The sequence below is a fragment of the Haplochromis burtoni genome, unplaced genomic scaffold (genome assembly GCF_018398535.1).
Source record: "Haplochromis burtoni strain Fernald_Lab_line unplaced genomic scaffold, NCSU_Asbu1 Contig_135, whole genome shotgun sequence".
In the NCBI taxonomy this organism is placed as follows: Eukaryota; Metazoa; Chordata; class Actinopteri; order Cichliformes; family Cichlidae; genus Haplochromis; species Haplochromis burtoni.
In genome coordinates, this window is record NW_024582496.1 from 1,293,774 (window position 1) to 1,320,227 (window position 26,454).

The following is a 26,454-nucleotide window of genomic DNA, read 5'->3' on the forward strand; positions in this document are numbered from 1 at the left end:
CACACACACACATTTTATTGATTGGTCTGATGTCATGATACCTGGTCTATCTTTTTGATTTTGGATTGAAATGATATCTGATCCATATGTGGTTTCTGTGTATCTCTAGTTCCAGGGTTGAATTTCTTTAAGGTCTCACATGTGCTAAAAAAATCTTATTTGACTGAGATTATCAGAACACCAGCTACAGCTAACAAACCGATGAACAGTGAGAGTAACTCCACTGAAGCAGAACACATGGCTTGTATTAGATGAGGTCCTATGCAAAAGCCCTGCTACTGCCCTTATAAAAAGCAATTTATATTTGCCAGTGCCACTATCCCGAGTCAGGTCAGGTCTTTGTTTGTTAGTCTGAGAGTCTGACCACTTTTTTTGTCTTTTTTTTCTCTTGTAAAATCCTTCGGCGTCTTAGGGACAATATTTAGCACAAATGACCTAAAGTATGGCACGTACCATTGCCTGATGTCCATGAAAAATGAACATTTTTCTCACCAGATTTGGTGCCATGCAACTTTGGCCTTTTAATAAAATGTAGCTGGTGCCTTTCACTGTAAGATACAATCCAAATTCAAAGCAGGTGCAGGTTTTTGCATTTTATAGATGCAATAGTTTAACATTTCTAATCACACCTCGTGTCTCTGTAGTTTATTTGTTTCTTAGGGTGAACTGGATTGCACTGGGCTGTGATGGTGCACCTAACATAATACAGAATGTACAGTGGACTACAAGCACACACGGTGCTCTCTAATGGACTCTCCTATTCTTGAAACCACTGGGAACGACTCATGCTGGGGTTGTCGCAGTGTGTCACAGCTGTGGCTGCTCTGTTTAATGTTTCACTCTGGTGGGGTGATTGTGACGTATCCAGTCGTCCCATATTGCTTCAGCATATACTTGTTACACACTAAGACTTCTTTAGTAAAGCAGCAGAAAAGCCTCTGATGCCTTTTTTGTTTAAAAGGAATACATAGTGTTGAAGGGATGATCAGCCCTTTTGTCATCACTTGTAAAACAGTTGCAAGTCTTATCATTGGATTATGGCTTGAGGGGATTATCAAGTTAGATTGAATGCTGTCCATCTGTCCTACCTGCTTACTGATTGAACCTTGAAATTTGAACAGACTGGCCTGCTGGGATTGCTTTGGTGTTGGCAAGTCTGGTGTACAAAGTTCACACCAACATCAGAGTTGGTAGCTCACAAATCTCAGAAGTTTTTTACATAATGATTCATTTAGGCACCCCAGAAGAGCCCAGGACCTGCAGGGCCTGTCAGTAAAAAAACTACATAGTCAATGAAAATCCAAACCTGAAATTAAAATGCTTATAAGGCATCATAGAAGTATTATCAATGCCTTTCCAATCTCTATTTGCTGATTCCACAATCTTTTGATTGCATATTTATATTGTATATTTCTCTTTTTGTCTTGGACACGTTCTCCTGACTCCTTTACCATTTCCAACAATTCAAGATTCAAGGTTAAAATCAGAGGACTCTACATCTTTCTCAGCCTTTGCAGCTCCAGTCACATCAGTGTGTTAGAGAGGAGCCAAATGTTCGGGGGATGTGAACCGACGACGCCTTTGATCTTTTTTTTTTTGTGCACGGCTAAAAATGGAAACGCAGAAGGGGAGGGAGGATATTTTTGGATTCCAGATGCAAAATGATTCAGAATATGCAATGAGGCAAAGGGAGCCCGTTAGCCTCGGCTACTACTTTCATTCACAAACTTTGTCTCACTGAAGTGGACTTGATTGAGAGGATGGCCTGATTATATAACGGGACTACAGCCATTCATAAGTTAGCTTTACATGAGACGCAGGATCCTCGTGATTCTGGTTCAGCGGTGCCTGCATTTCACTGGTGTGTGAGAGAGAGAGAGCAGGAGACTGTGAGGGAGAGAGAAAAGGGAAGCTGTGATGGTATTACACATTCTAATCATACGTTATCTGAGACAATGACTTATAAAAAATACAGCTGCCTTAATGCATTGTGTGACACTTGCTGAGCATTTTATTAGGAAGGTAAGCTATTTCTCAAACATTGCTTCAAATGACATAGTTGTGACACGTGTGACATACCAATACTGGATACAGTTTTGTTTCCACCCTAAACTTTTGATGGTTGCAGACTTTTATACAGTGCCGTCTGATTTTACAGACGGCACTGTTTTGTTTGGTGATTGGCAAACTGCTTATAGGTTTACCTCACTCCGATCTGCCGGCATCAGATTCTGCTCCACATCATTGCTATTCAATTCACAATTTGTGCAGATTTGCAACTTGCACTTCAAGCCACCTGTCTTGCTTGGTGAATCTAGCAGAATGCCAACTGGGGAGGTTCCTGAAGTCTGCTGAACTAATTCTCAGCTGTATGAAAAACATTTAGACTTTTGTTTTGCATTATGGTGCGTTACCCTGCTGGAAATAGCCATAAAAACATGGGGAAATCATGACAATAAGGGGTCACTACTCCACATTTAATCAATAGTTAATTATCTTTGCCTCACTTCGGCAGTGTTTATTGTCTTGTCTCTCTCCCATAACCCCCAATTGGTTGCGGCAGATGGCCGTCCCTCCCTGTGCCTGGTTCTGCTGGAGGTTTCTTCCTGTTAAAAGGGAGCTTTTCCTTCCCATTGTTGCCAAGTGCTTGCTCATAGGCAGTCATTTGAGTGTTGGGGTTTTCTCTGTGTTGTTGTAGGGTCTTTACTAATGGTAAATGGCCTGTATTTATATAGCGCTTTACTAGTCCCTAAGGACCCCAAAGTGCTTTACACATCCAGTCATCCATTCATTCACGCACACATTCACACACTGGTGATGGCAAGCTACATTGTAGCCACAGCCACCCTGGGGCGCACTGACAGAGGCGAGGCACTGGACACTGGCGCCACCGGACCCTCTGACCACCACCAATAGGCAACGGGTGAAGTGTCTTGCCCAAGGACACAACAACACAACTTTCAACCTTCCGATTACAAGGCGAACTCCCAACTCTTGAGCCACGATCGCCCCAATATAAATTGCCCTGATGTGACTGCTTTTGCACTATATAAATAAAATTGAATTGAATTAATTGAAAGGGGATATACATGGTCAGTAACTATTCTGAACTTGATTGTGTGATTCATACTTTAATTGACACAAGATGGTTGACTTTCAAAATGCTGAAGTTGAGGCGTTAAAATAAGAGTGGTTGGTAAAATTCTCATTTTGTTTAACTTTTCTGTGAAAACAGTTTTGTTAAAAAAACAAAAAACAAAAATCAGTTATTGTCCTGATATCTTGTAAGGTGTCATGAAATCCTGCGCCCCAATGTTGTTCACATAGTAGCACTATCATTGGAACACCTAGCCAGTCTAACCTAGATTTGCCAGAGACTGCAGTTCCTAAAATAGATCTTGTTTTATTTGAGTGAAGGGAACATGCACTCAGCTGTAAAATGTTTTTCCTTTTTTTTCCCTGTTCTGACTGCAAATCACTTCATTCTTAAAACAACTAAAAATAACCCAGCCTACGTTTTCCTCATCATTGTGCCTCCAGACTCCCCCTGCACTCTCCTCTCCTTTTCCCTGTACTATTTTTAGTTGCCCTCAGGATCCCCTGTGCTCGTGTTTGTCATTTTCTCTTCTCTTTTGCTCCTCCACTCCTCCCTTCTGTTTGGCTCTGCTGCAGCCCTAGAGGATGCTTGGCATCCCGGCATCCCGGCATCATCTGCACTCAAGACAATCACACAAAGAGGAAAATGGGCACAGCAAAGGGCAGATAGATGGATGAGCACAAGAACAAATGAAGAGTAGTGTTAAAATAGCAAAAACATTTGCTTAAAATAAACTCTTTTAAGGTGGTATTTGTATTAGACATTCCAGAAAGCGCACAGAGAGCATTTGAACATGTACAAATTGAAACTTGCTGCAGCCGTTGTGCATAAGTCGTTGTGTTAAAATCAAGAATTCATCCTGTTTTAAAAATGGGTTGAATTTCAATGGTCCTTGCTTCTGGTAAAACGGTAAATAGAAAATCCAAAATCTGTAACTTGTGTCTCACAGGGTGATGTCAGCGACTCTTCTTAAATCTTAAGGTACACTGAGTATAGCTTATTATTAGGACATTGTAATAAAGGTAATATATGGAGAGAATTTCAAAAAATTAACTGATGACTTGCTTTTAAAAAGCAATTGCACTAAATGTGTGTACCACAGAGTCTTGCGTTGGTGCATTCCATGATGTTGTCCGACATATAAGATGTCCTTAGAGTAAGAGTATACATACTGGGGACATTAAAGTTTAAAATATTTAAATTCTTTCTGCACTGTTTATTTTACCTTGTGCCACCTGTACCACCAGAAGGAGGCAGTAAAGACCATAGAATATCTTCCAGACCAGCATGACCTGTTGGACCACCAGTCCAACATGATCGAAAAATCAGGTCGGATATCCCTGTGTTGTGCGTTGTTCTTGGATCAACATTTTAATCAATCAACTATTCATCGAGGATCAACATTGCATCAGACCAATCACGCTGTTATGATGTCATAGCTTTGCAACATGGGAAAACACCTGCTGATGTCCACTCAGGAAGAAATCCAAAAAAGAGGCCGGTTAGGATTGGGGGTTGGGATGTGATCGCGGTTAGGGTTACAGGGCTATAGGTAGGGTGCGTCCATGTTGCAAAACTATAACTTTACTACAATGTAATTGGTCACTTGTGTTCTTGAACCTGGACCAACATTAGTTTTGGTGATCCAGGAACTATACCAACATGATGATATCAGTTTGAGCAAAAAAGACTCCACAGTTTTGCTGATGGCCACTTACAGCTGTTTTTAAGGCAAGCCGAACTAAATAGATTCCCATGCTATAGGGCTGAAATGTTTTAAATTGAGACTTTAACATGTAGTGTTCAAAACCAATGGGCACCATTATGATGTAACATTAGCTACATACATCCATTTTTATGCAGTGCATGGTTACTAACAGGTCTTGTAACCAGGATTGCTAGATGTGAAAATTATACAAAAGGGGATTATGCACCTCAGATCCCTCTTTAACTGTGGACTGTTGAAAGTGCAGTTGGGTGGAAGATGGTTAGTTTTGTCGACCTATAATTTTTGTCTCAGTTTTTGTCAACGACCTTTATCTTTTGTCTGACAAAAACAAGTCAATAACTAAATAAAAACGAATGCATGAGGATCAGAAACTCTGATGAAATCTATTGACACTTTCATCAACAAATGAAAACAGGATGAAAATATTCTAGAGAGATGAGACTTAGAACTAATTAAGTTGTGTAGTAAGGCCGAAAAAGATTGGAAGTGATCCAGTGAGAAGAAATTAGCTGTGCGGCGAGTTAGATGCCCACATTTGATCTGCCCCCAACAAACAGGGAGTGGGTCCTATGCTTCTGGGAGAAGAAGATTGGACATATTTTGCATTTGATGTCAAGGGAAATAAAACGCTTTGTAAACCGTGTGGAGCAACCAGTAAAAACATACCAAACTTTTACACTTGATATGATATTTAAATAACTAAAACTGAAAGAACTTAGATGCCTAAATTATGTCTAAAACTAAATGATGTTTTAGTCAAAAGACTGTGACTAAAACGAAATCAAAATTTGCCATCAAAATGAACACTGGTGGAGCACACTGGAGGGACAGTCAGACAGTTCCCAGTGGAGCAGTACTTAGGCTTAAAATGCTCAACCCCCCCTTTTTTAATCTTTAACTCGTAAGCTAAATCATCAGTGTGCATTCTCGTGAATAGTGAGAGTAGTTTGAGTACTGGAATTGCAATGAAGAACAGAACATGACTCATTCTTTAGTTTTAAACATTTCCTTTCCACAAACCTTTGTTGACTATTGTTTTTTGATGGTACCGTGCATATCTTTTGTTGACTATGAATGGTCCCAGGTAGTGAAGTTTGTTCTGAACAGACTGCACTTATGTCAGTGCACCTTGCATGTAGTATTTAATGAGCCTAAGCGTCCTAAAAGCCCTAGTAGCAGACCCTAGAGGCTGAACTGCTCAGTGCACCCAACCACACTGATGTGGTTTGACCTAACCCACACAGCAGCATTCCCATCTTAAGTGCACTTTACTTTCAGAAGTCTAATGCAAAAAAAAAAAGTAAGAAGGGACTAAATGACAAAACAATAGGAATATAAAATATAATGGACAGTTTCTGAAAACACAAGAATGATATTGTACTCAAAGATGAGGCAAGTATTCCTCTCTAAGTAGGGCCTGGCAGGTCATTCAGGGACATATTGTAACATTTCGACTCGCCACGCAACTCCCCATCCGCTTTTTTGTTATATTTAGCCAGAGGTGTGATGAATGGTTCCTTCTGAAAGATGGGAATTGCTAAAAATAGGATCCTGCTGCCGCTGCTGTTTGTGCCAGGCAGTTCCAGGGCATCTGCTCGCTCGACTGCCACTGATGACAGAGAGGACCTCTTTCCCCTCACCCTCCCTCACTCTCTTTTTGTCCTCCTTAGTCACCTCAGCTGCTCCCTGTCAACCGTGTCCTTCACTGCATCTGTCTACACCCTCATTTAACTCATTGGTTTTAAAAGTAAATTCCTTTTATTGTGCTCAAGCTTTTTGCGCTGGGTCATAATTAGCCTTTCTACACAGCAATTTCTTGACATCACTTGTCAGTTAAGTATTGTGTCATGCTTCGAAGTAGATCTCTGTGCTGATAAAGTTCCTGTAGGTGGCACTCTTTAGCTGTTCATCTGTGGTGGCTAGCACCGCTCAGGTTTTCTGCAGTATGTTTTTTTGCTTCTACGTTTTGACAAACAAAGACAAAACAAGTCTAAAGTGGAAGAGGCAGAAAGCCTTCAGGTCCTCAAACTGACAGTGTGCATCTAAAGTATCTCTGATTGTGAAGTGGTCACTCATTGGAATCCTTCACAACAGGACAGTCCTCTAGTACTTTTGAACGAGAGTTCAATTCTGAAAAATGTGTAAATTCCTTTTTTACGTAGTGTTATAATTTCAGCTCCTTAGTACCAATAAATGAAACATTACTGCTACAATAAGCGACCTTGCTGTAAGGTTCTGTTTAATAGCGTGGCTATACATGTCTGGCAACAGTTTGAGGAAAGCCCCTTCCTGCCTAAGCTTGACGTTGACCCCTTAGATATATCTAGGCTCATTAAAAAATAGTTCTTTTTTGTTGTTGTTTTAAGCCAACTTGACTGACCTGCTCTTAGCCTCCAGAATCCCTGGGATGAACACAAAAGCTGAGTGTGAGCATCAGCTGGTTGACCGCCCTGCACCGATGCTCTTGTGGTGGAAATGGAGCAAATCCCAGGACCTAAGTTCCGAAATCTCCCTCAGCTTTGGAGGTTGTTAGAGAAGTGGATTAACCTCATTACTTGGCCCTGGGATGACATCAGTTACATTCATATGCCCATATATTTGGCTACATAGCACATGTCTTCTTTGGTCTGTTTAAATATGTTTTTCTTGCAACGCTCTGTTATAACAGAAGTCAAAGCTACGGCCCGTAGAGATTAATGTGATTAAGTCGTAATGGGTCAGTCTGTGATATATTTTCAATATGTTTTTCATATCTTTATCCAGTGCAATTGAGCATAACGGAAAGGCTGTACATTTTTACATGTGTACAAAGGATCTTATTAAGGTGCGAGTAATGGTAATATAGTTTCCTTGCTAATTAAATCTCTCTCTGTTTGTAGTTGTGACAGGAGCCACAGATGGGATTGGGAAAGCATATGCAGAAGAGGTAAGGGTCTCCCAGAGGTGTTGAGTAGTTGAGAACTTGTACTTGAAAATAGTATGTGCCTGTAATAGTAGATCTATAAACATGTAACACCTGATGGTGAGTACAGTTAAAAAAATATTTTTAATTTTTTTTTTTAAATTTTTATACAGAAAGTAACACATGGAGAGCCACACAAATGAGACAAAAGCATGGTCACTGAAATTTATTTATTTAGGAAAATGACCCAATATGATGCATGTGAGTTGCAAAGATTGATCTGTAACTGGTGTGACCATCTTGCACAGCAATAACTGCAACTAAATGTTGAGAGCCGGGGTGTGAAACACCAGGCTGGGGGGGCCAGAATCGGCCTGGCAAAGACCCCAATCTGATCGACTATATGGCTTTGGAAAATGGGAAGAAAGAAACTTTAGGATTCTGTATTTTCAAGTTCTACAGCTTTTCCTTCTGATAAAGACCTCCTCCATCCTTAATCATATTACACCAGAGTAATTCAGTAATAAATAAAACAATTAGATTACAGAAAAGCTCCTTTTTTTTCAGTATCTACTATAGAAGTGTTTTTTTTGTTTTTTTACAATGAGTAGTTAAACTTCATTAGACTAACAGGCCACTTAAGATCAAGGTGGGTTGTATGTGGCCCACGGTGTAATATGAGTTTAGAGTAACTGCTGATCAGTCCTTCACATCACTTTGGATGAGTGAGTTGAATTAAATGTTCAAAACATATTGAACTCGATGACAGGTATCCTCACATGAAGCGCTCGCTTCAGGCCATTCCACAATATCTTTTGATGAGTGAGACCTCGGCCATTCAAAACATATTTATTCCTCTTGTTCGTTTTTTGTTTTTTTGTAGAATGACTAGTTTTCAGGACATCTTTTTATCTTGATGCATTGTGTGACCCAGTTTCTCTTGAGATTCCATTCACGGATGTCCTTGAATTGCACTTTCGAATTTGCTGCTGTATTTAAAAATTTACTGTTCCATTAATGACGGCAAGCTGTCGTGGCCCACATGCAGCAAAACAGGCCTAATCCGTGATGTTTCAGAGATGGAATAAGGTCCTGACGCTCGAATGCAGTGATTTTCCCTTCTTCTAAACCAAACGCCTCTCGTATACACAATGAAGTTTTTCTTTGCTCTTAGCTGCCCACAGAGCTCTGTTCAAACAGCCTTCTGGCTTGCTAGTGTGATCTTTAGCAAACTGGCTCTGGGCAGCAGCGTTGGTTTTTGGAGTGCAGTGACTTTCCTCTTGTGACCCTGCCATCCATGCCATTGTTGCTTCGTGTTAAGGCACACACTGGGTCTATTTGTTGGCAGACCACTGCTGTGAACAAGAGCAGTGTTCTTGATTTGAAGTCTGGTTCAAAGTGAATCAATGGAGTCCAAACACTTATTGTCTGTTTTGCATCAAGTTTATGAGTTTTTGAGATACTACCTCACCTCAGAGACATGTGATAGAGAATCATTTTCAACAAGAATCTCTTATACTTTCCATTAAATTTATTTACTTGAGTTTCCATTTTTAGAAACCAAATGACAAAAATAAAATCTACAAACTTTGCTTTTTAAAAGGTTGCATTTTCAGTTTACAATATTAATTTGGTATTAATTCAAAGTAATAACTTTGACGTCGTCATAATATTGCAGGATAGCCTAGTGCCAAAATGTAAAAGTCGATCAAAGAATCAGTTAAATGTTGATCATCAGTATGGATGTAAGTGCAGTGCACATTTGTTTTACTTTGTTGACATATTTCATTTTTGTATTTGCAGCTCGCCCGCAAAGGATTTGCCATTGTGCTGATCAGCCGCTCTCAGGAGAAGCTGGATGATGTATCCAAGGCTATTGGTGAGATATGCACATCTTTATATTATTTCAAAATTGTTTCACCCCTGTAAAATTTTGGACATGGTTAAATATTCCTCTCCTTACTGCATCGGTCACCCTGATTGGTGCAATGTCTGTGTGCCTTGGTGATTTGTGAGAATCGCTGCAGGAAGTAGTTCAGTGTATTGCAGCCAGTGAGTCTGCACCCTGCTTATCAGAATGATTTGAAGTAAACAAAAACGCAGCTAAGGACAACATCTCACGCAGATTCAGCTGAAATTATCTTCAGTTTATGTGTGAAAACATCTTTAGAGTCAAATTAAATCCTACCTGTGTTCCAGAGGCACCAGACTAATTTAGTTCATGTGTATGACCGCGACTTTTAGAGCCTCATTTGTCCCGAATCTGAAATCTTACAGCTTGCACAATAATACACTAGGGCTCAGTAACAAAAGAATAAATTATACTGCACTGAATTTAGTGTTTTAGCACAAGTGATCTCTTACTGAGTAGCCCTTTGCTGGACTCTTATGCTTTTGGTTATGAGGTAGTAAAATCTTTTACTGGAGCTGAAAGTGAATATGTCCAGTTAAATGAAAGCGTCCTCTTAAGGGAGGGATAACCTCACTGATGATTAATTTAGGGTTTAATACTTTGTTCCCCTTCCTTCCCTTTCTAAATCACTATTTAATAGTCATTTTTGCCATTCCTGAATGCTATTTGTGAGTATTGTTTTCTGGTATCTTTCATTGTGACTCAGATATACTAAATTAAAATGCATACTTCTGTCCTCAGCCAGTAAATGTGGTGTGGAGACAAAAACAATTCAAGCAGACTTCAGTGCTGTTGACATCTACTCTAAGATTGAAGGAGGACTCACAGGACTGGAGATTGGAGTACTGGGTAAGACTGCAGGAGGTGCTGAGGCCAGTTCCCTTTTCACGAGTGTTAATCAGCCTGTCACACGATATGTCAAATCTTATCTCAACCACATCTGACAAACAAGGAGTGCTGTGAAATCCACTGTGTTTTTCATGTATTCGGAAGGGTTAATTTATAAGCCTTTTACTGCCCCCTGAAGACTGAAATGAGGAATAACAGAGTCAATCCCGCGTTCATAAAATACTTAATCTCTTTGAATAATTTGGCAATTCTGAAATTTTTTGTCTTGTTAACAGTGAACAATGTTGGGATCTCCTACCCTTACCCTGAGTTCTTCCTCAGCGTCCCCAATCTCGACACTGTAAGTTCCAAGTTTTCTGATTATTGTATTTCACATTCAAATTATAGTTAGTATGAAAATACATGAATGTTTGCCCTTTAAGTTTTAAGTTTCTCCAGCGACTGCATATTCCACAGCATATATCGGCCCTCTGCTTCATTTCTGTAAACTGCTGTAGCGTTGAAGGAAATCTAAATTTTTTGTTACTATTTAAAGTTAAGTAGATTAGGTCGCTTCACCTGCATTAGACAGCAGTCCAGTTTCTGTCAGTCTCACTCTCCTTAAATGGAGATCGGTATAGGTGGGACAGTTTTACACTCAGAGCAGTATTCTGCCTCTTAAAAGTGTTAAGTAGAAGAAAGGAAATTTGTTATTCATGAAGTCTTTAAGCTTTGTAAGTCATAAAGTCAGTAATGGCTGTTGCTCAGGAATTTCTAGCTGAAAGCAGGTGTAAAAGAATTTGTAGAGGAATGCGCGTGGTATTTCTTCCATGTGAATAGTCCTTTTACTGTTACAGAATACATTTTTTACGATTCCACCCTATCATGTTATCATTTACAGCAGTGGCTCCTAAGTGATTTGCTGCACAACTTGGGATTTTGTGTCAGCCATGCAGTGCTTTTTGTAAAACAAATCGATTACATCACTGCTATCTTAGCCACTCAGGCAAATTCTATAGCCTAACAAAAAATGAGAGGGGTCCCAGGTATACAGTTCCATTAACTCTTTAAAGCTGGTCGGAGGGGGCACGCTCCGTTTTGCGTAACTATTTTTAAATCCCAGTAGCACTGCAACCACGTAAGCTAGCGCAATAATTTTTTTTGCATATGAAACCTGAGGAGTTGTACTTACATCTTATGCCATCAGCTTGTCCTCGGTCACGGTTTCCTTCCACATATACCTTTGCAAAAACTGCATAAAAAGCGCAACAAAAACATAATATTCCAGAAACACACTTTGCTGATCCGATCAGCTGTTCATAACACTTCCTACATTGGAATAGACGTCAGCGCGAACTATCGCATGTCCGCCATTACCTGCCCAAAACCGGAAGTGACGGCATTTTCGCGGAAATTTAGTTTTTTACCTTCAGGGCCTCATGAGCCTATACTGGTGTTTTTAAAGGTTATGTTTGACTTTATGACTTTCTGTGTTGTTTCTGGGATGCTTAGGACTCAAATTGCACTGCTGGAAATAGTTGATAGTTGCTGGAAATTTTGATGCATATGCTGCTTTTTTGCAAATTTGCATTATAATATTTATTTTCATTTTTCCTGCAGTATATAAAAATTGGTGTATTTAAAAAAATAAAACTATGAAGACACTCAAAATAAATTTCCTGTGGTGGAAAACTATTTTGTGCAACTTTTTTGTATTTACAGTTTTGAGGGATAAGCCTCTTAAACTACTCTAACAAGAAATATATGTTAAAAAAACAAAAACGATTTTCAATTTTTTTGTAGTTTATTGCACTTTTCTGCAATTTATGTAATTACTATGCACTTAATGCATACATATTATTAAAATTTGGGCTATAACGGTTGTATTGATGTATAGCAACTTGAAATGCTCCCAAAAATGGCTCCACAGCATGTAAAAATATAATATAAGCTCTGGCGGACTTGATTCTATGGTAGGTCTTAAAGGGTTAATGGTCACATTTCATGATGTATCAAAGGCCGTGATTGACAGTAAGGAGGAAAACAAAACAAAACAGTTAGCTAACAGGTAACCTTACATCTATAAAAAGAGATCCAATTTAAATAAATAAAAACCTTTTACTAGAAAATATCACGTAAGCTAGCTATCTTTTGGATTTATTCAGATCAGGGATATCAACAGCCTTCAGCCCGAGTGTGTCATCGGTCAGGAAAAGTTTGCTAGTGTTAACACTGTGCCAAGCGAGTGGAGGGCCCGTTTGGAAACTACACGGCCCTTCTGAAAGAAACTTGGCTTGTTTCAAAAGATTGCTGGATGTGACCCAAAAGCAACACGTTTGTTGGATTGTGTGAATGTGTCTGATGAGCTGACAGAGGCGAGTCAGTTACACTAGATGTAAACGCACACACAGAGACTTTTTCTTTTTTACTTAAAAAGGCTTAAAAATGACAAAACAAACCTCATTTGCCAATAATGTTTACAATTCTACTTACAAGTACGTGCACCAGTGCAAAATGTAACCATCTGTACTAATCCACGCGTTCTTCTTGTTTCAGTTCATTGACACCCTGGTCAACATTAACATAACATCAGTGTGCCAGGTGAGTGTTGCTATATTCAAGTAATTACGGTTTTTTCCCCTTAACAGGTTATCAGAGAGAGAAAAGAACCTTAAAATGTCAGCGTGAAAACAAATTAAATCTACTAAAGAAATTCCTGATTGCACTGCAGGTATTTCCACCTGCAAGCTAATACTTAATAAAGCCACCTTTAGCGGTAATTACAGCATTGAATTTGTGTGGATCAATACAGCTACTTGGGACATAGCTCAGATTTTTTTTTCTCCTCCAGTTTTTACTGAAAGGCACATGTGTTCAAACAAATGAAAAATAGCATTCAGCCATGTTTACAGAATTTCAGGGTGCTTTTTGATAGTCAGCGTGAATGCCTGCTGCAGACCGCTCATCTTAAATGTCTGGCTCAGTCCCAAACTGCACACTGAGGACTCGTGATGCATAAATGTTTGTCATCCGTTTCCCCGTGGTGCGCTCTCTGTGGAATGAGTAATTAAAGCCGTCAAGGTGGATTCAGGTGTTTAGGATGGTTGGTAAGATAGATCCACAGTCAGGAAGTCCCACAGACCACCGAAGACCTCCACACATACACACACACACACACTGGCACAATGCAGTGGCTTATACCATAAGAAGTCACTTCTGTCCCAGTTCTCCATGTTCAGCAGTTCCCAGAGCAACAGCTACAGTCGACCCTCTCTCTTAACACTTAATTTATATTGTTCAATATTTCTTTAAACGGCTCCCTCTGCTATCATTATCATTTCTTTTCTCTTGTCTCTCCGACCAGCTCTTCACACAACACCCACCCACATGCACACACACATTTACGAATGTGGATGAACTCCTCCACGTACAACCCACAAACAATAGCCGTTTTTGTCTCTCTCATGCTTTTATTCTGCATCACCCACTTCTAACCTTTTCTCTCTCTGTCTTTTTCCCCCATTATCATTGTTTTCTGTTTCCAGATGACACGTCTTGTTTTACCACAAATGGTGGAGAGGTAAGTTGTGTTTATACATCACCGTTGTCTGCGAATCTATAAAAGGTTCAACGCAGTGAATCCTGATCATTCATATGCACCTGTTTTGGAACCCGCTGCGAGATACGTGGGAGGCCGGTACGGTGGGATTGTGTAACAGGGCGCTGTGTTTGCCAACCAGCAGTGTGGTCAGTGAAAGATTAAACTGGGATTTCTGTGGTAGTGGTGAGATCTGGAAGATTCAGGATTCTTGGGAAACTTCTTCCTTGCAGCAAAAGAAGATATTGAAGCAAATCCCAATCAAGGTGATTAGTATACAATCATAGACAGAAGAAATGTGGCAGAATGCTGGAATTATGTGAAAAGATGTTGAACTTTATTATTATTTGACTACACAGTGGGTCAAACGTGTCGTCAAATGACACGGGAATATTAGGTTTTCGATAAGTGAATTGTTCTTTTTCTGGGGCTGTGAGATCATGTAACATACACATTCGTGCATGGAAGAAAAGTTTTTTTGTTAAAGTTATATTCCTAAAACACCCCTTTGAGTGTCTTAATGGTTTGAGGTAATGCAAAAAAAATCTGAGGTAGTCTGTTTCCTTCATTATTGCCTCCACTCTGTACCAGTTCAACTAGCAGCAAAACAGCCGCACAGCAACTTTCTACCCCGACCACAATGCTTGACAGTTTATGCTGTTTTCTTTAGCTTGAGTACCTCAGCATTGCTCCAAAACATATTTTTATAATTGTGGCAAAACAGCTCAATTTTTTTAGTCTCATCGGACCATTAAATGTTCCTCCAGCAGGCGTTTTCTTGTCTATGTGGTCAGCTGCAACCTGTAGTTAGACTCTAGCCTCTTAGTCCATAGTGATTTAAAACACAATGCTGTTCCAGCAGATTCCAGAAACCACCGAGTCAGTGCCTGTGTCTGAGTTACGTCTGACCATCTCACCTAATTTTGTCTTAGCTGAGTGTGACGGCAAAGAGGTGTCACTTCCTGCTGACTTGTATGTGTAGAACTGATTGAACTCATGATCTTGGACTTTTCCGTTTTTTCAAGAGAAGGTCCTAACTTTTGTAACTCTGTGATCCTCTTTCTCATATCTGCACTGAGCTCCTTTTATTTTTCTGTTTTACTGTGTTTTGGACAGTCCAGTGGGTGTAGTCAAGTAAACCTCTTCTTTTCTTTATACGTCTCAGCTGTAAGAGGCTGATGGGGTATTGCAGTCACCCTCCAGGGAGATGCGGAAAACCAAGTTTGTGAATGCGATACCTTGAAAATAGACAATTCAAATAGACACCATGGGTGTGTCTACTAAAACACTTTGATGAATTCAAACCTGACTTTGACATCAAAGTTAGAGGTCGGAGGTCTTGTGGATGTGATAACATGGGCAAAAAAAAAAAGGGCATAGTAGGATTTTGAAATTGATACCATAGTGTATCTACTAGGAGGGCGAGGGGTGCCGCTGGCAGCCGCCAGTATTTTTATCTTGGTAAAGAGAAGCTACCAGCTGCAGTAAAACAGGAACTGAAGAGATCTTGGGCTTTTCATGTTAAGACATTTTTGGAAACTTTAGCACCAGTGAATTCATATATTTACTTCTGTTACTTACTGTTCACAATAGAACATAGAAAATATTTGAATGTTTAAGCAAGGAAAATGTTATATTGAAACAAAAACAGGCTTTTGATGCCAACAGACCTCAAAAAAGTTGTGGTGGGGCAGCAAAATACTGAAAAAGTAAATGACACTGTAAAGAAACAGCTGGAGGAATTGATGGGGTTAACAGGCAACAGGTCAGTAACATGATTGATTGTATATTTAAAAAAACAGAGCATATTACTCAGAGTTTCTCTGAAGTGAAGCTGGACAGAGGAATAAGAATAATGTTTCCCAGTGTAAAATTGTACAGACTTTGAATATCTCATCATCTGTACCACATAACATCAAAAGATTCTGAGAAGCTGGAGAAATATCTGTGCAAGGTACAAGGCTGAAAATTAATATTGGATTCCCGTGATCTTCGGGCCCTCGGGCATCACGGGAATAAAAACAGACATGATTCTGTCATGGAAATCCCTGCATGGGCTCAGGAACACTTCCAGAAATCAATGTGTGAGCACAGGTCACCGTGCCATCCACAAATGCAGGTTAAAGCTCTATCAAGAAGCCATATATGAACATGATCCAGAAACACTTCTCTCTTCTCTGGGCCAAAGCTTATTTAACATGGACAGAGGCAAAGTGGAAAACACTTGAGTCAAACGAGCCAAAGTTCTGTTTTGAAATCATGGAAGCTGTATCCTCTGGATCTAGGAAGAGAGGGACCATCCGGCGTGTCATCAGTGCTCAGTTCAAAAGCCTTTCTCTCTCTGATGGTACGGGTGTGCATTAGTGCCTATTGAATTAGCAGCTTTCACCATCGAAGCTGAACGATATATACACATTTGCTTCCATCCAGACAATGCTGGTATATTTCATCAAGACAAAGTCAAATCACCCCTTGCATCCATAACAGCATCATGGCCTCATAGTAGACGAGTTCAGGTGCTGTGATGGTTTGTCTGCAGTCCACGACTTTCACCATAACAAAAAGAATTTGGAATCATGAAAACCAAAATGTGACAAAGAAGACTCGGGACTGTTGAGCAGCTGGAATCCAGTGTTAAATGAGAGTGGGACAACATTCTTCTCTAAGGATCCAGCAGATGATCTCCTCTGTTTCCAGATGTTTACATTATGTTAAAATATGAAGGGATGTCTAATAATGGTAAACATAGCCCGAGCTCAACTTTTTTGAGATGTGCTGCATTCATTTTAAGATAAGATAAGATAAGACCTTATTGATCCCACAACGGGGAAATTTTTGCATCACCTCAGCTCAGGTACAGATATCAGAAGGAAATACAAAAATACAAATAAGTACAATCAGTGAAAAAAAAGTAAGATAATACACTATATACAATGGTAGCATACACAGTATGTGATTATGGATATGGTTGGAAATATGGAAGACATAAACTATATAGCTTGACATAACTATTGTACCACTACTATTCCTATTTATAGACATGTACACACACCCACATGTACACACTAAATATACATACAGTATGTATACATATACATACATATATACCAACTGTAAACAGCATTAACATTAGAATGAGCTGATAATTTTCATGAAGCAGGAAAATGCCTCAGTTTAAATCTTGAACATATTTTCTGTCTCCTCAAGTGAACATACCGGTAGCTAAAAAGCCAGTGAACAGCCAGTGAACTCCTCATTACAGACAGTTTCTGTAATGAGGAGTGGATCAAAATCCATCAATTACAACATCGTGTTTGGCTTGGTGATCAAATACTTTTCACTCAGTGACATGCAGAACAATTCATAATTTTTATGCAATGTGGGTTTTTTTAATTTCTAAATGAAACTACCATTAAAAGAGAGTTTTGATTTCTTTGGAAGTGACCATAGCTAAAAATTCAGCAGGCGATCAAATGATTTCCCCTCCTGTGTGTCATATAGTCATTCAGCTCCAGGAAAAAGATCAGTTCACAGAAGTATATGACAACTTGGATTTCCTCTTTCGTTCTTTGGAAATAGAAGTCATGATAGATGTATCCTAATAAATGTGGCTCTGTGTTGAGGCATATTGGTTTGTTTTCTGTTTTCAAATAAGTCCTGGCACACTTGGTGTATGCTAATGTGTCGTGCAGTTATAAGCCGGTGGGCCGCATGCTTGATCGTAGGCTGTTGTTGACTAATGTGGCTGAATAATTCCACAAGGGATAGGTCACGCAAACTGCCAGACATTATAATAGAAAGATGATTCCTTCATTGGTCTTTTTCTTTTTTTGTTAAATGAAATGTATGCAAGCACCGCAGGCTAGAGCTGAACTATTCCCCACATTGTAAACATTTAGGTATCTCGATGAAATCTTTGATCCTATCTGTATCTACCAGTTCCACTTTGATGTACAGCAAGAGCAGTTTTGGCTCAGCATGCAAGTACACATACTACCGTCTTCTTTTGTTACCTGGGGATTGAAGTGTTTGTTGCACATCTTTCTTTTCACTCGTAATTTGCTTCTTTAAAAAAAAGCACCGGCTTGTCTTGCTGTTTTTAGGAAGAAGGGAGCCATCCTCAACATCTCGTCTGCCAGCGGCATGTACCCTGTTCCTCTTCTTACTGTCTATTCTGCCTCCAAGGTAATTGCACTACATGGTTTATGACCTTTTCATAAAGTGTTAACTGAAGTTGGACTCAGCTTACCATGTACTGAAGAGGAATCCATCTCATCTTATGAATTATTCTAATTGAACAGCGTACTGATAATTTATTGACGATCGTGATTGAAGTTTGTCCAATATTTATTTAGAAGAAGGGATGAAGTGGGTTTTTTTTTTGGTGTTTTGTTTTTTAATTTTGCTGTTTTTATTCAAAATAAATGAGCCGGTGAGTAACTCGGGTCCTGAGGTAGTGTACCAATTAAATGTTTATAGGAACATGTGGCATCATAATGTTTTATCACGGTCTCATGTGCATTTGTTATCTTAAATACAGCCTGCTGTTCACAGTTTTCCTGGTTAATTTACTGCTGTCTTAATCCTGGGTCCCGTCCTGGCTGCTGTTTTTAAATAAGCAGCTAAAATTAGCCTTTGCAACATCTTGAGTTTGTCGTCCAGTTTGCTGATAATTTCGTCTGCTGGTACCATTGATACGGTCACTCATTGATTTCGTTTTTAATATGTTTTTAATAAATTTTGACAGTTTAAAGGATCTTTTCAGTGTCACCTTTTTGCCACCTTTCTAGATCTTTGTGATTTAATGAGCTACATTTATTTCATGTAGGCATTTGTGGACTTCTTTTCACGAGGACTGCAGGCTGAATACAAGAATAAGGGGATCATTATTCAGGTAAAGTTTATACCACTGCGAAAGACCCACATATTTAATATAGACATAACTGTAGTTATTAATGCAAATTTCATAGGACTTCAGGCCAAAAAAACACGTTTCTGAATACTGTATTGATACATTAGAGTTAAACAATTTGACACATTGTAACTTATAATCTCATTGTTCTCTTCTTCCAGAGTGTTTTGCCATTTTTTGTTGCGACTAAGCTGAGTAAAATCCGACGGGCTACACTGGACAAGCCCAGCCCAGAGCGCTATGTTGCATCTCAGCTCAACACTGTGGGGCTACAGACCCAGACCAATGGCTATCTGCCTCATGCCATAATGGTAGGTTCTCATGTGTAAATTGGAGCATCATTTATTCAGCCTTGGTATCATCTTTTTGCAGCGTGGACACCAAAGTTTGCACAGACATTAACAAGGCGTTGTAGGATTTTCAAATTGATTTCATAGATTCATTTACTAAAAATCCAGGACAAGTTTGACTTTGACGTATCATGTGACATATCATGCCTCTCTGTCGGGCAATGCGATGGATGAGTCTGGGTTTGGCGGTTGCTAGGAGAACGGTACTTGTCTGCCTGCATTGTGCCAAGTGTAAAGTTTGGTGGCGAGGGGATTATGGTGTGGGGATGAGAGAGTTTAGTGTGGAAGAATTTGACTGTCCTGCACAGAGTCCTGACTTCAACCTCATATAAAACCTTTGGGATGAATTAGAGCGGAGACTGCGAGCCAGGCCTCCTCGTCCAATCAGTGTGAGACCTCACAAATATGCGTCTGGAAGAATGGCCAAAAATTCCCATAAACAATCCTTAAACCTTGTGGAAAGCCTTCCCAGACCATTTGAAGCTGTTAAAGCTGTGATAGGTTGGCCCACATCATATTAAACCATATAGACTAGGAATGAGATGTCAGTCAAGGTCATATATGGGTGAAGGCAGATGAGCGAATATTTTGGGAGTATAATGTGTTTTGAAAACACCTTTAGTTGGTGTAGGAGCCAAGATTTGTGTAACCAATTTAACAACAAAATCAAATACATTTCATTTGCACAGTACATAATCCTGACTGTATCTGCAGATGGATAAGCTTTTAACGGCTGGCAGTAACTAACCATGACTAACAATATTGGGATGCTATAGCTGCTTTGACATTTGTGTGTACAATAAACCTGCTACTGACAGTGACTCGAGCTCCGCTGAAAGTGCTTCAGTTAGTTGGAACTTAAAATGACTCGACAGGCCAGTTCTTACTCGGCAAATGGTAGTCTTAATGACAATAAAAGATAGGGGAGCACATAAAAGCAATGCTATTTTAACACAACTGGTTTCTCTGTAGTAGTAATGGATCTGCTGCAGCGTAACACTCACGATAACGAGCGAGAATCGTACTGCAGGTAGTCAAGGTATGTGATGGCAACAGGACTGAAACCCCATCAGGCGGCAGTTTCACTTTATACAAAATAGCCTCCTACAGGCTCATCTCCATTCACTGAATTAATGTTGTGTCAACAGTTGCTAAAGCATCTGTCAAAAGGTAAACATCCTCTGAAATAATGGAGTGGGATGCTCGGCTATCTTTTCAGTATTGTCTGCATCCTAACACTGCAATTACTCTGCAGAGAAATGAGCATCAGAAATGAGATGGAAACACAAACATAGTTTTGCTTTTCTTTTTTTTCGGAGGCGTCTTCGTTTTTAGCAGAGGTCACTGAGAGCAGCAGTCATTTTCTCTTTACAGTTCCTTCATGCTGTGCTGTACACCAGTGAACTGTGTGACATGAATATCAATGATCTTGTTTATTGATGTGCATATAAATAAGAATAGGGTCTATTAAGAGCATACAGGTGGTCAATACATTCTAATCAGCATAAGTAAGCTTTAATCGAGAATAAAAAAAGAATTCTTTTTTTCTTTTTCGTGGATAAGATAAAGTCAGCACTCTTTCCTGCCTCCAGCCTCTGTATGAGGTGCAGAGAAAAGGTTTGCGTGTGCAGAATCAAAGCCTGTACCCGAGTTATACTCGCTTCAATGTTGTCTCATTACAGCTCCCTCTTGGTAGCCCTGTTCTGACCATTTGCAGGTTTGCAGTTGTTATTTCACTGTGAGCCTTGAACTTAAATTGTATCGGCTCGCCCAACTTTCACATCTAGTGTCATCACTCTTGGTGAGCCAGGTCTCCGGCTACAATCGAGGGCGAAGAGCCCACATTCCAGAAACTAGAGATGGGACGATACCACTTTTTTATGTCCGATATCGATATCATAAATTTGGATATCTGCCGATACTGATATGAATCCGATATAGTGTGTTTTTTTTAAATCAATAAAACTGTTTTTTTAATATCTTGCTGCATTTTGTATAAGTTCATACTCAAGTTTAAAAAAAACAACAACACTAAAGCCATTCTGTTATACCTGTATGCAAAAAAAATATTTCATAGTTCAGCAATACTGATCAATCTAATAAACTTAGACCTACACCGTCCTCCCTATTCTGGTATTTTAAAGAGTACTTAGCGTAAATATTAAGCAACCTAACTAATAGGGTTCCAACTCCCAGCAACAACAACAACAAAAAAATAAAAAATAGGGAACCACCCCTCACCCTCCACCTCATGATGCTTAATCGACGTAATCAACTTTAATTTGATGCAGTGTGGAAAAAAAAATGCAGTGTGGAAAAAAAAATGCACAGAAATCAATTATTTTTCAAGAAATATTAAATAGATTCAACATCTTTCTTTAACAGAATTGCAGACTGCACAGATGGTGCCTTCCCAAAGGAAAAAGTAAAAGCTTACTAGGGTATATATTAGACTTAATAGTTACTATATACAGTTATGGACCTCTATTCATTTTACATCAAATTACAACTTTGGGTGTGAGATTCAGATAATTATTTATTAAAAGCTAGACATTTTAAATGAGAATAAGAAAGAAAAGTGTTTCTTTGTGCCCCCTTTTCCCTGTTAATGCCCTATCGGCCCCCCTGGCTAAACTTTGCTAGATCCGCCCCTGCACAGTTACCAGCCGTCAGCTACGTAGAAAAGGATCCTGGTGTAATATTAAATAAATTCTAACAACAGATTATCAAGCTTAAACGTGCTGCTGTTTTTCAGCCGCTGGTTTCCTCTTTCTGGTGCAAAGTGGGCCAAAAACAAACAAGAGAGACGGAGTCGCGACAGAAAAGCCGATCAGCTGATCATTAAGCAGTTTCATGATTGAAGTAGCAGCTGGAGAGGGAGAGAAGAGGCAGTCGCTCCATAAATCGGTTGTTAAGCTTAACGTGGGAATGCTTTACAAACATTTAGAGATGGACTTACACACTTGCTTTACTTCTCTCGGGGATAACTTTGTCGGAGATGGTAGCGAAGCTCCAAATGCTCAACCATACCACCGACAGGTCTCGCACGCCACAGCCGATCTATCACGTCATGCATACTGCTCCAACGTGCTACGGTTATGAGGCGAGTTACGGTGTGTCGCAAGTTTTGTGAGGTGCTTTCGTGATATTTAATGGATCGGATTACATTTTTTATTTCTCTCCGATATCCGATCCAGTAATTTAGGTCAGTATCGGACCGATACCGACACGTAATATCGGATCGGTCCATCTCTACCAGAAACTGTAACTGAAGTTACCAGGGCTTGTCAGTATTACAGTGCATCATAGTGCTTCCTCTTGTAGCACAGTTATTGATACGCTGGTGCCAAATAACAGTGTTTTTGATAATACATCAAACCCAGTCATTTACACTTATCCGTGTTATGACTGTGTGACTCTTCACTTAACTAGTAAATGAGGAAGAGTGAACAAAAGTTGGACTGGGCAGCAAGGAAAAGCTGAAACTGAAAACTATTAGAGATACTGACATAACAAAGCAGTGCATAATACAGTAAATGCAGTCCCAGTCAGAAGTTTGGACACACTCTGTAATCCTACTTATAGTGACGTCACCTGGGTGATTGTCTTGCAGCAGTGCATCAACATGTTAATCAAAGGCAATGTATCGTAATGATAAGCACTTGGAAGTAGGGCTGGGCCATATCATACCGTTCACGGTAATACCAGTATAATGTTGGGCAACGATAAGAAAATGAAATCTCGCAATAGAATATGGGTAAAACGCGCATGCGCGGTGCCTTTGTTTTCATACGCACATGGCGGAAAAAGCATGACGACGACGGAGAATGAGAAGGGCGAAAGTGGATCGTTGAATGAAACAGATGAACCAGAATTGGTTTGTAAAAATGCTGCAACTTCAGTGGTGTGGGACTGGTTTAGCTTTCATCCGTCAGATAAACAACAAAGCACTATTTTTGGTAGAGCGTGCTAGCGGGCCGTCGTTATTACCGTGTTTTTTGGAAAATACGGCACACTTAAAATCAATCCTTTGATGTTTCTGAAAATCGACAGTGCCCCTTATAATCCCGTGTGCCTTATGTATGAATTCTGGTTGTGTTTACTGACCTCAAAACGATTTTATGTGGTACACGGCGCTCGAAAATCTGTCAAATGTTTTAGTACGACTTTGCTAAGCTAGGAACCCGCACCGCTTGATGGATTGTTGGAGTATTACAGCTATCGTAGGCAGGAGCCTCTGCGCAGTGATACGTACTGTGCTTCAACATAATATTACCATATTGTGTGTAATTAAGTTTTGTGGATATTATACATGGTTATGCTGAGGATTTGTCGGCCAATATTCACTGGAAATGCCTTTTGGTTAAACTGTCAGCAAGGAATTTGCATTTGCACTGTTAAATTTTTAGATAACTTTAATGCACATAAAAAACAGCTGCTCGTTTAAGTGAAAATACATTGATGTGGGGTTTTTTTGCACTACTAAAATTGTGGAGTTGTAAAGTATTTTGTCTAGTGTCAATTATATCGTCAGTTATATCGTTATCGCAAATTTTCAAATGGATATAGTGATAAATATTTTTGGTCATATCGCCCGGCTGTACTTGAATGATTCCCATCCCTACTGCGAAGTGTGAATCCTTCCCTCGGGATCAGAATGTAAGCATGATGTTTTGTGGCAGCGGCGGTGACTGAACTGTTGTGTATGCCCGCTTAAAAGGGACATCAACGCAGTCGTTTTCACCCGACGTATTTGCCAGATCGGTCTCTCTGCAACTCATTCATCCTCCTCACACAAGTTGAGGGTTTGTCTTTGTCACACAGTGGAGGAGGTCCAGTACACGCTGCTCACTGGCACATACAGATGGCCGTAGTGTGATTTTCTTTGTCCTAAAGCTGACACAAAAAGTCACACTGGCTTTCCACGATTACAACCCCCTCGGTTTTAATAATATGTTATTTTAGATAAGAAATGAATTTCAGCTTTAAAGTAAATAAAGCATGAAAAATGAAAAGGGGAAAAAAGGAAATTACTAGTAATTATCTGGATGTGTTTCTAAGTCTCTGAAATGCTCTATTACTTAAACTGTTCCTTGATTGTAAAATAAGTTTACTGTAATCATAATTGAAATCAGTGTGATACTGTTGTCTTTAAAGGTAAGGTAACAGACTTTTTGGCTAAAGCGGAAACGTTTAATTTGAGCTGCCTGTTAGTATATGATGTATAGCATGCAAATTAGATGAATTTACCCATAGAGTCAAAGGGGAGAGAGATAGAATTTTACAACTGGCTATAAAGGAACCATGGGATTGTCTGTGTAGCGTTTGATGACATCAGTGAGAAAAGATTTGCATAATGCTGAAATGGTTTTATGATCTTTATGCAAAATACACAGTTATTGCAGGGACTTGTACTAAAAGGCGTGTAGTTCAAGCATAATTTGAAAAGGGCACAGGCATTAAAACGGCACAATTGCCGGAATTTTCCTGCGCACAAACGTGCTCGCCACATTTGTTGCTCCTGTGGGTTGGAAATTAATAATGAATGCTAATCTGTTATTTGTAAATGCCACCAGCTGACCATGTAATTTCCCTCTGTAGGGTTGGGTGACTACAGCTCTGCTCCCAGCCAAGATCCTCAACAGCCACGTGATGGGGATGGGTTTGTCCCAGCGCGCTCGTTACCTCAAGAAGCAGAAGCAGGGGTAGATGGATCGGTGGAGGCCAAGACAGAGGGATTAACGACTCGTCCGACTACCATCATCATCATCACGGACCCGAGCAGATGAACGTGACAGTTTCTGGGCAAACATCTCAGTTTCGTCTCCCTCTGATATTTGCTAGCTCATAGATGATGTGAGGCAGTATCTGGCCACATTAAAAGCATTCAATCCAAACAGTTGTGCAAACAATATTGATTAAAGCGTTGCTCTTTACTAAGTGAACAGCTTTAATGAATGGGACACTAATGTTAAAACTAAAACCAACAACAACAACAAAAAAATAACCATCTGTCTGCAAAGCGTAATCAAAAAATGAACCCCGCGGGAGAAGATTTAAAAGATTTGGACGTGTCTGTTGTTTCAGACCTCCTGTGAGTTTGTGGACTAACTTCAAGCTGCTTAATAAAAACTGGAGGCGCTTACTGTTTTGAAAGCACTTAGTGAGTTATCAAGACTTATGAAAAGTTTATTTTTTCAACCATTTCTACTGTGATGTTAAAAACGTCCTTAATTCCATCATTGTTGTCGTCTGGAAACGCACAACTTTCTGTTGAAAAGTACCACATGCTTATTCAAAAACATCCTTTTTTTTTTTTTTTTTTTAAACTTCCTCTACTGTTGATGGGTTAGCGAAGGTGCTGCTTGTGTCATTTAACCCAACTATACATTGCGTGTATAAACATGAAGAGCATAGAGGGAGAGTTTGTGATGGTTAGAATACTAAAAATGTGTTTTGTTTACAGTTACGATTGAGTTTCCGTGTCATTCTCACAGCACACTTGACATTCCAAAAATGTATTTTATTCCACGATAAATGAGTGGGTGGCTTGTTTTTTTTTCTATGCAGTAAGTGGGTCACATCAACATTTATCTCCATCTTTACAGACGTTTTATTTTTATTTTTTCTCAGTCTTGGATTCGCTGAAATGTTGTACCCCATGTACAGATGAAGTGAAGCAGAAAAAAAAATTCTAATCTGACATTTGTTTGACATTCTTTTGTGATTTTTGACTTCATCCAGTATGGCAGTAGTGGTCTCACACATTACTTGCTTTGTTTGGAGTAATCTAAATGTTGTTAAGGTGTACTGTCGTTGCAGACGTCAATAAAAATGCTTTTCAACTAACTTCATCCAGTCGTTTGTCCACATGTCCTGTGTTCAGTCACCTTTTTTACCCCTCAGCCATAAAAGGCTCATAGGGCATTGTTGTCATCCCACTGGGCAGGCAACGTGGACACGCAAGTTTGTGAATATGATAAATCAAGAAGAAGATGATGTAGGATTTTCAAATTGATACCATAGGTGTATTTACTAAAAATCTTGGGTGCATTTGAATCTCAGTGACCTGGATGTCATGTTTCTGAAAATCACCTAGGATTTTCACATTTATAGCCATCGGTGT

At 39.6% G+C, this 26,454-nt stretch overlaps 1 protein-coding gene across 1 annotated transcript; it reads left to right on the forward strand.

The window, feature by feature from the left end:
• Window positions 1–7,705: 7,705 nt before the first annotated feature.
• hsd17b12b (hydroxysteroid (17-beta) dehydrogenase 12b) lies at window positions 7,706–26,182 on the forward strand (the record flags this gene model as incomplete). Its single annotated transcript, XM_014336333.1, is given in 10 exon segments — window positions 7,706–7,752; window positions 9,532–9,607; window positions 10,382–10,489; window positions 10,765–10,829; window positions 13,025–13,069; window positions 14,014–14,048; window positions 18,170–18,251; window positions 18,895–18,960; window positions 19,140–19,289; window positions 24,930–26,182. Coding segments are annotated over 10 exon segments (782 nt in total), but the record flags the coding sequence as incomplete, so codon positions are not given.
• Between the last annotated feature and the right edge of the window lie 272 nt (window positions 26,183–26,454).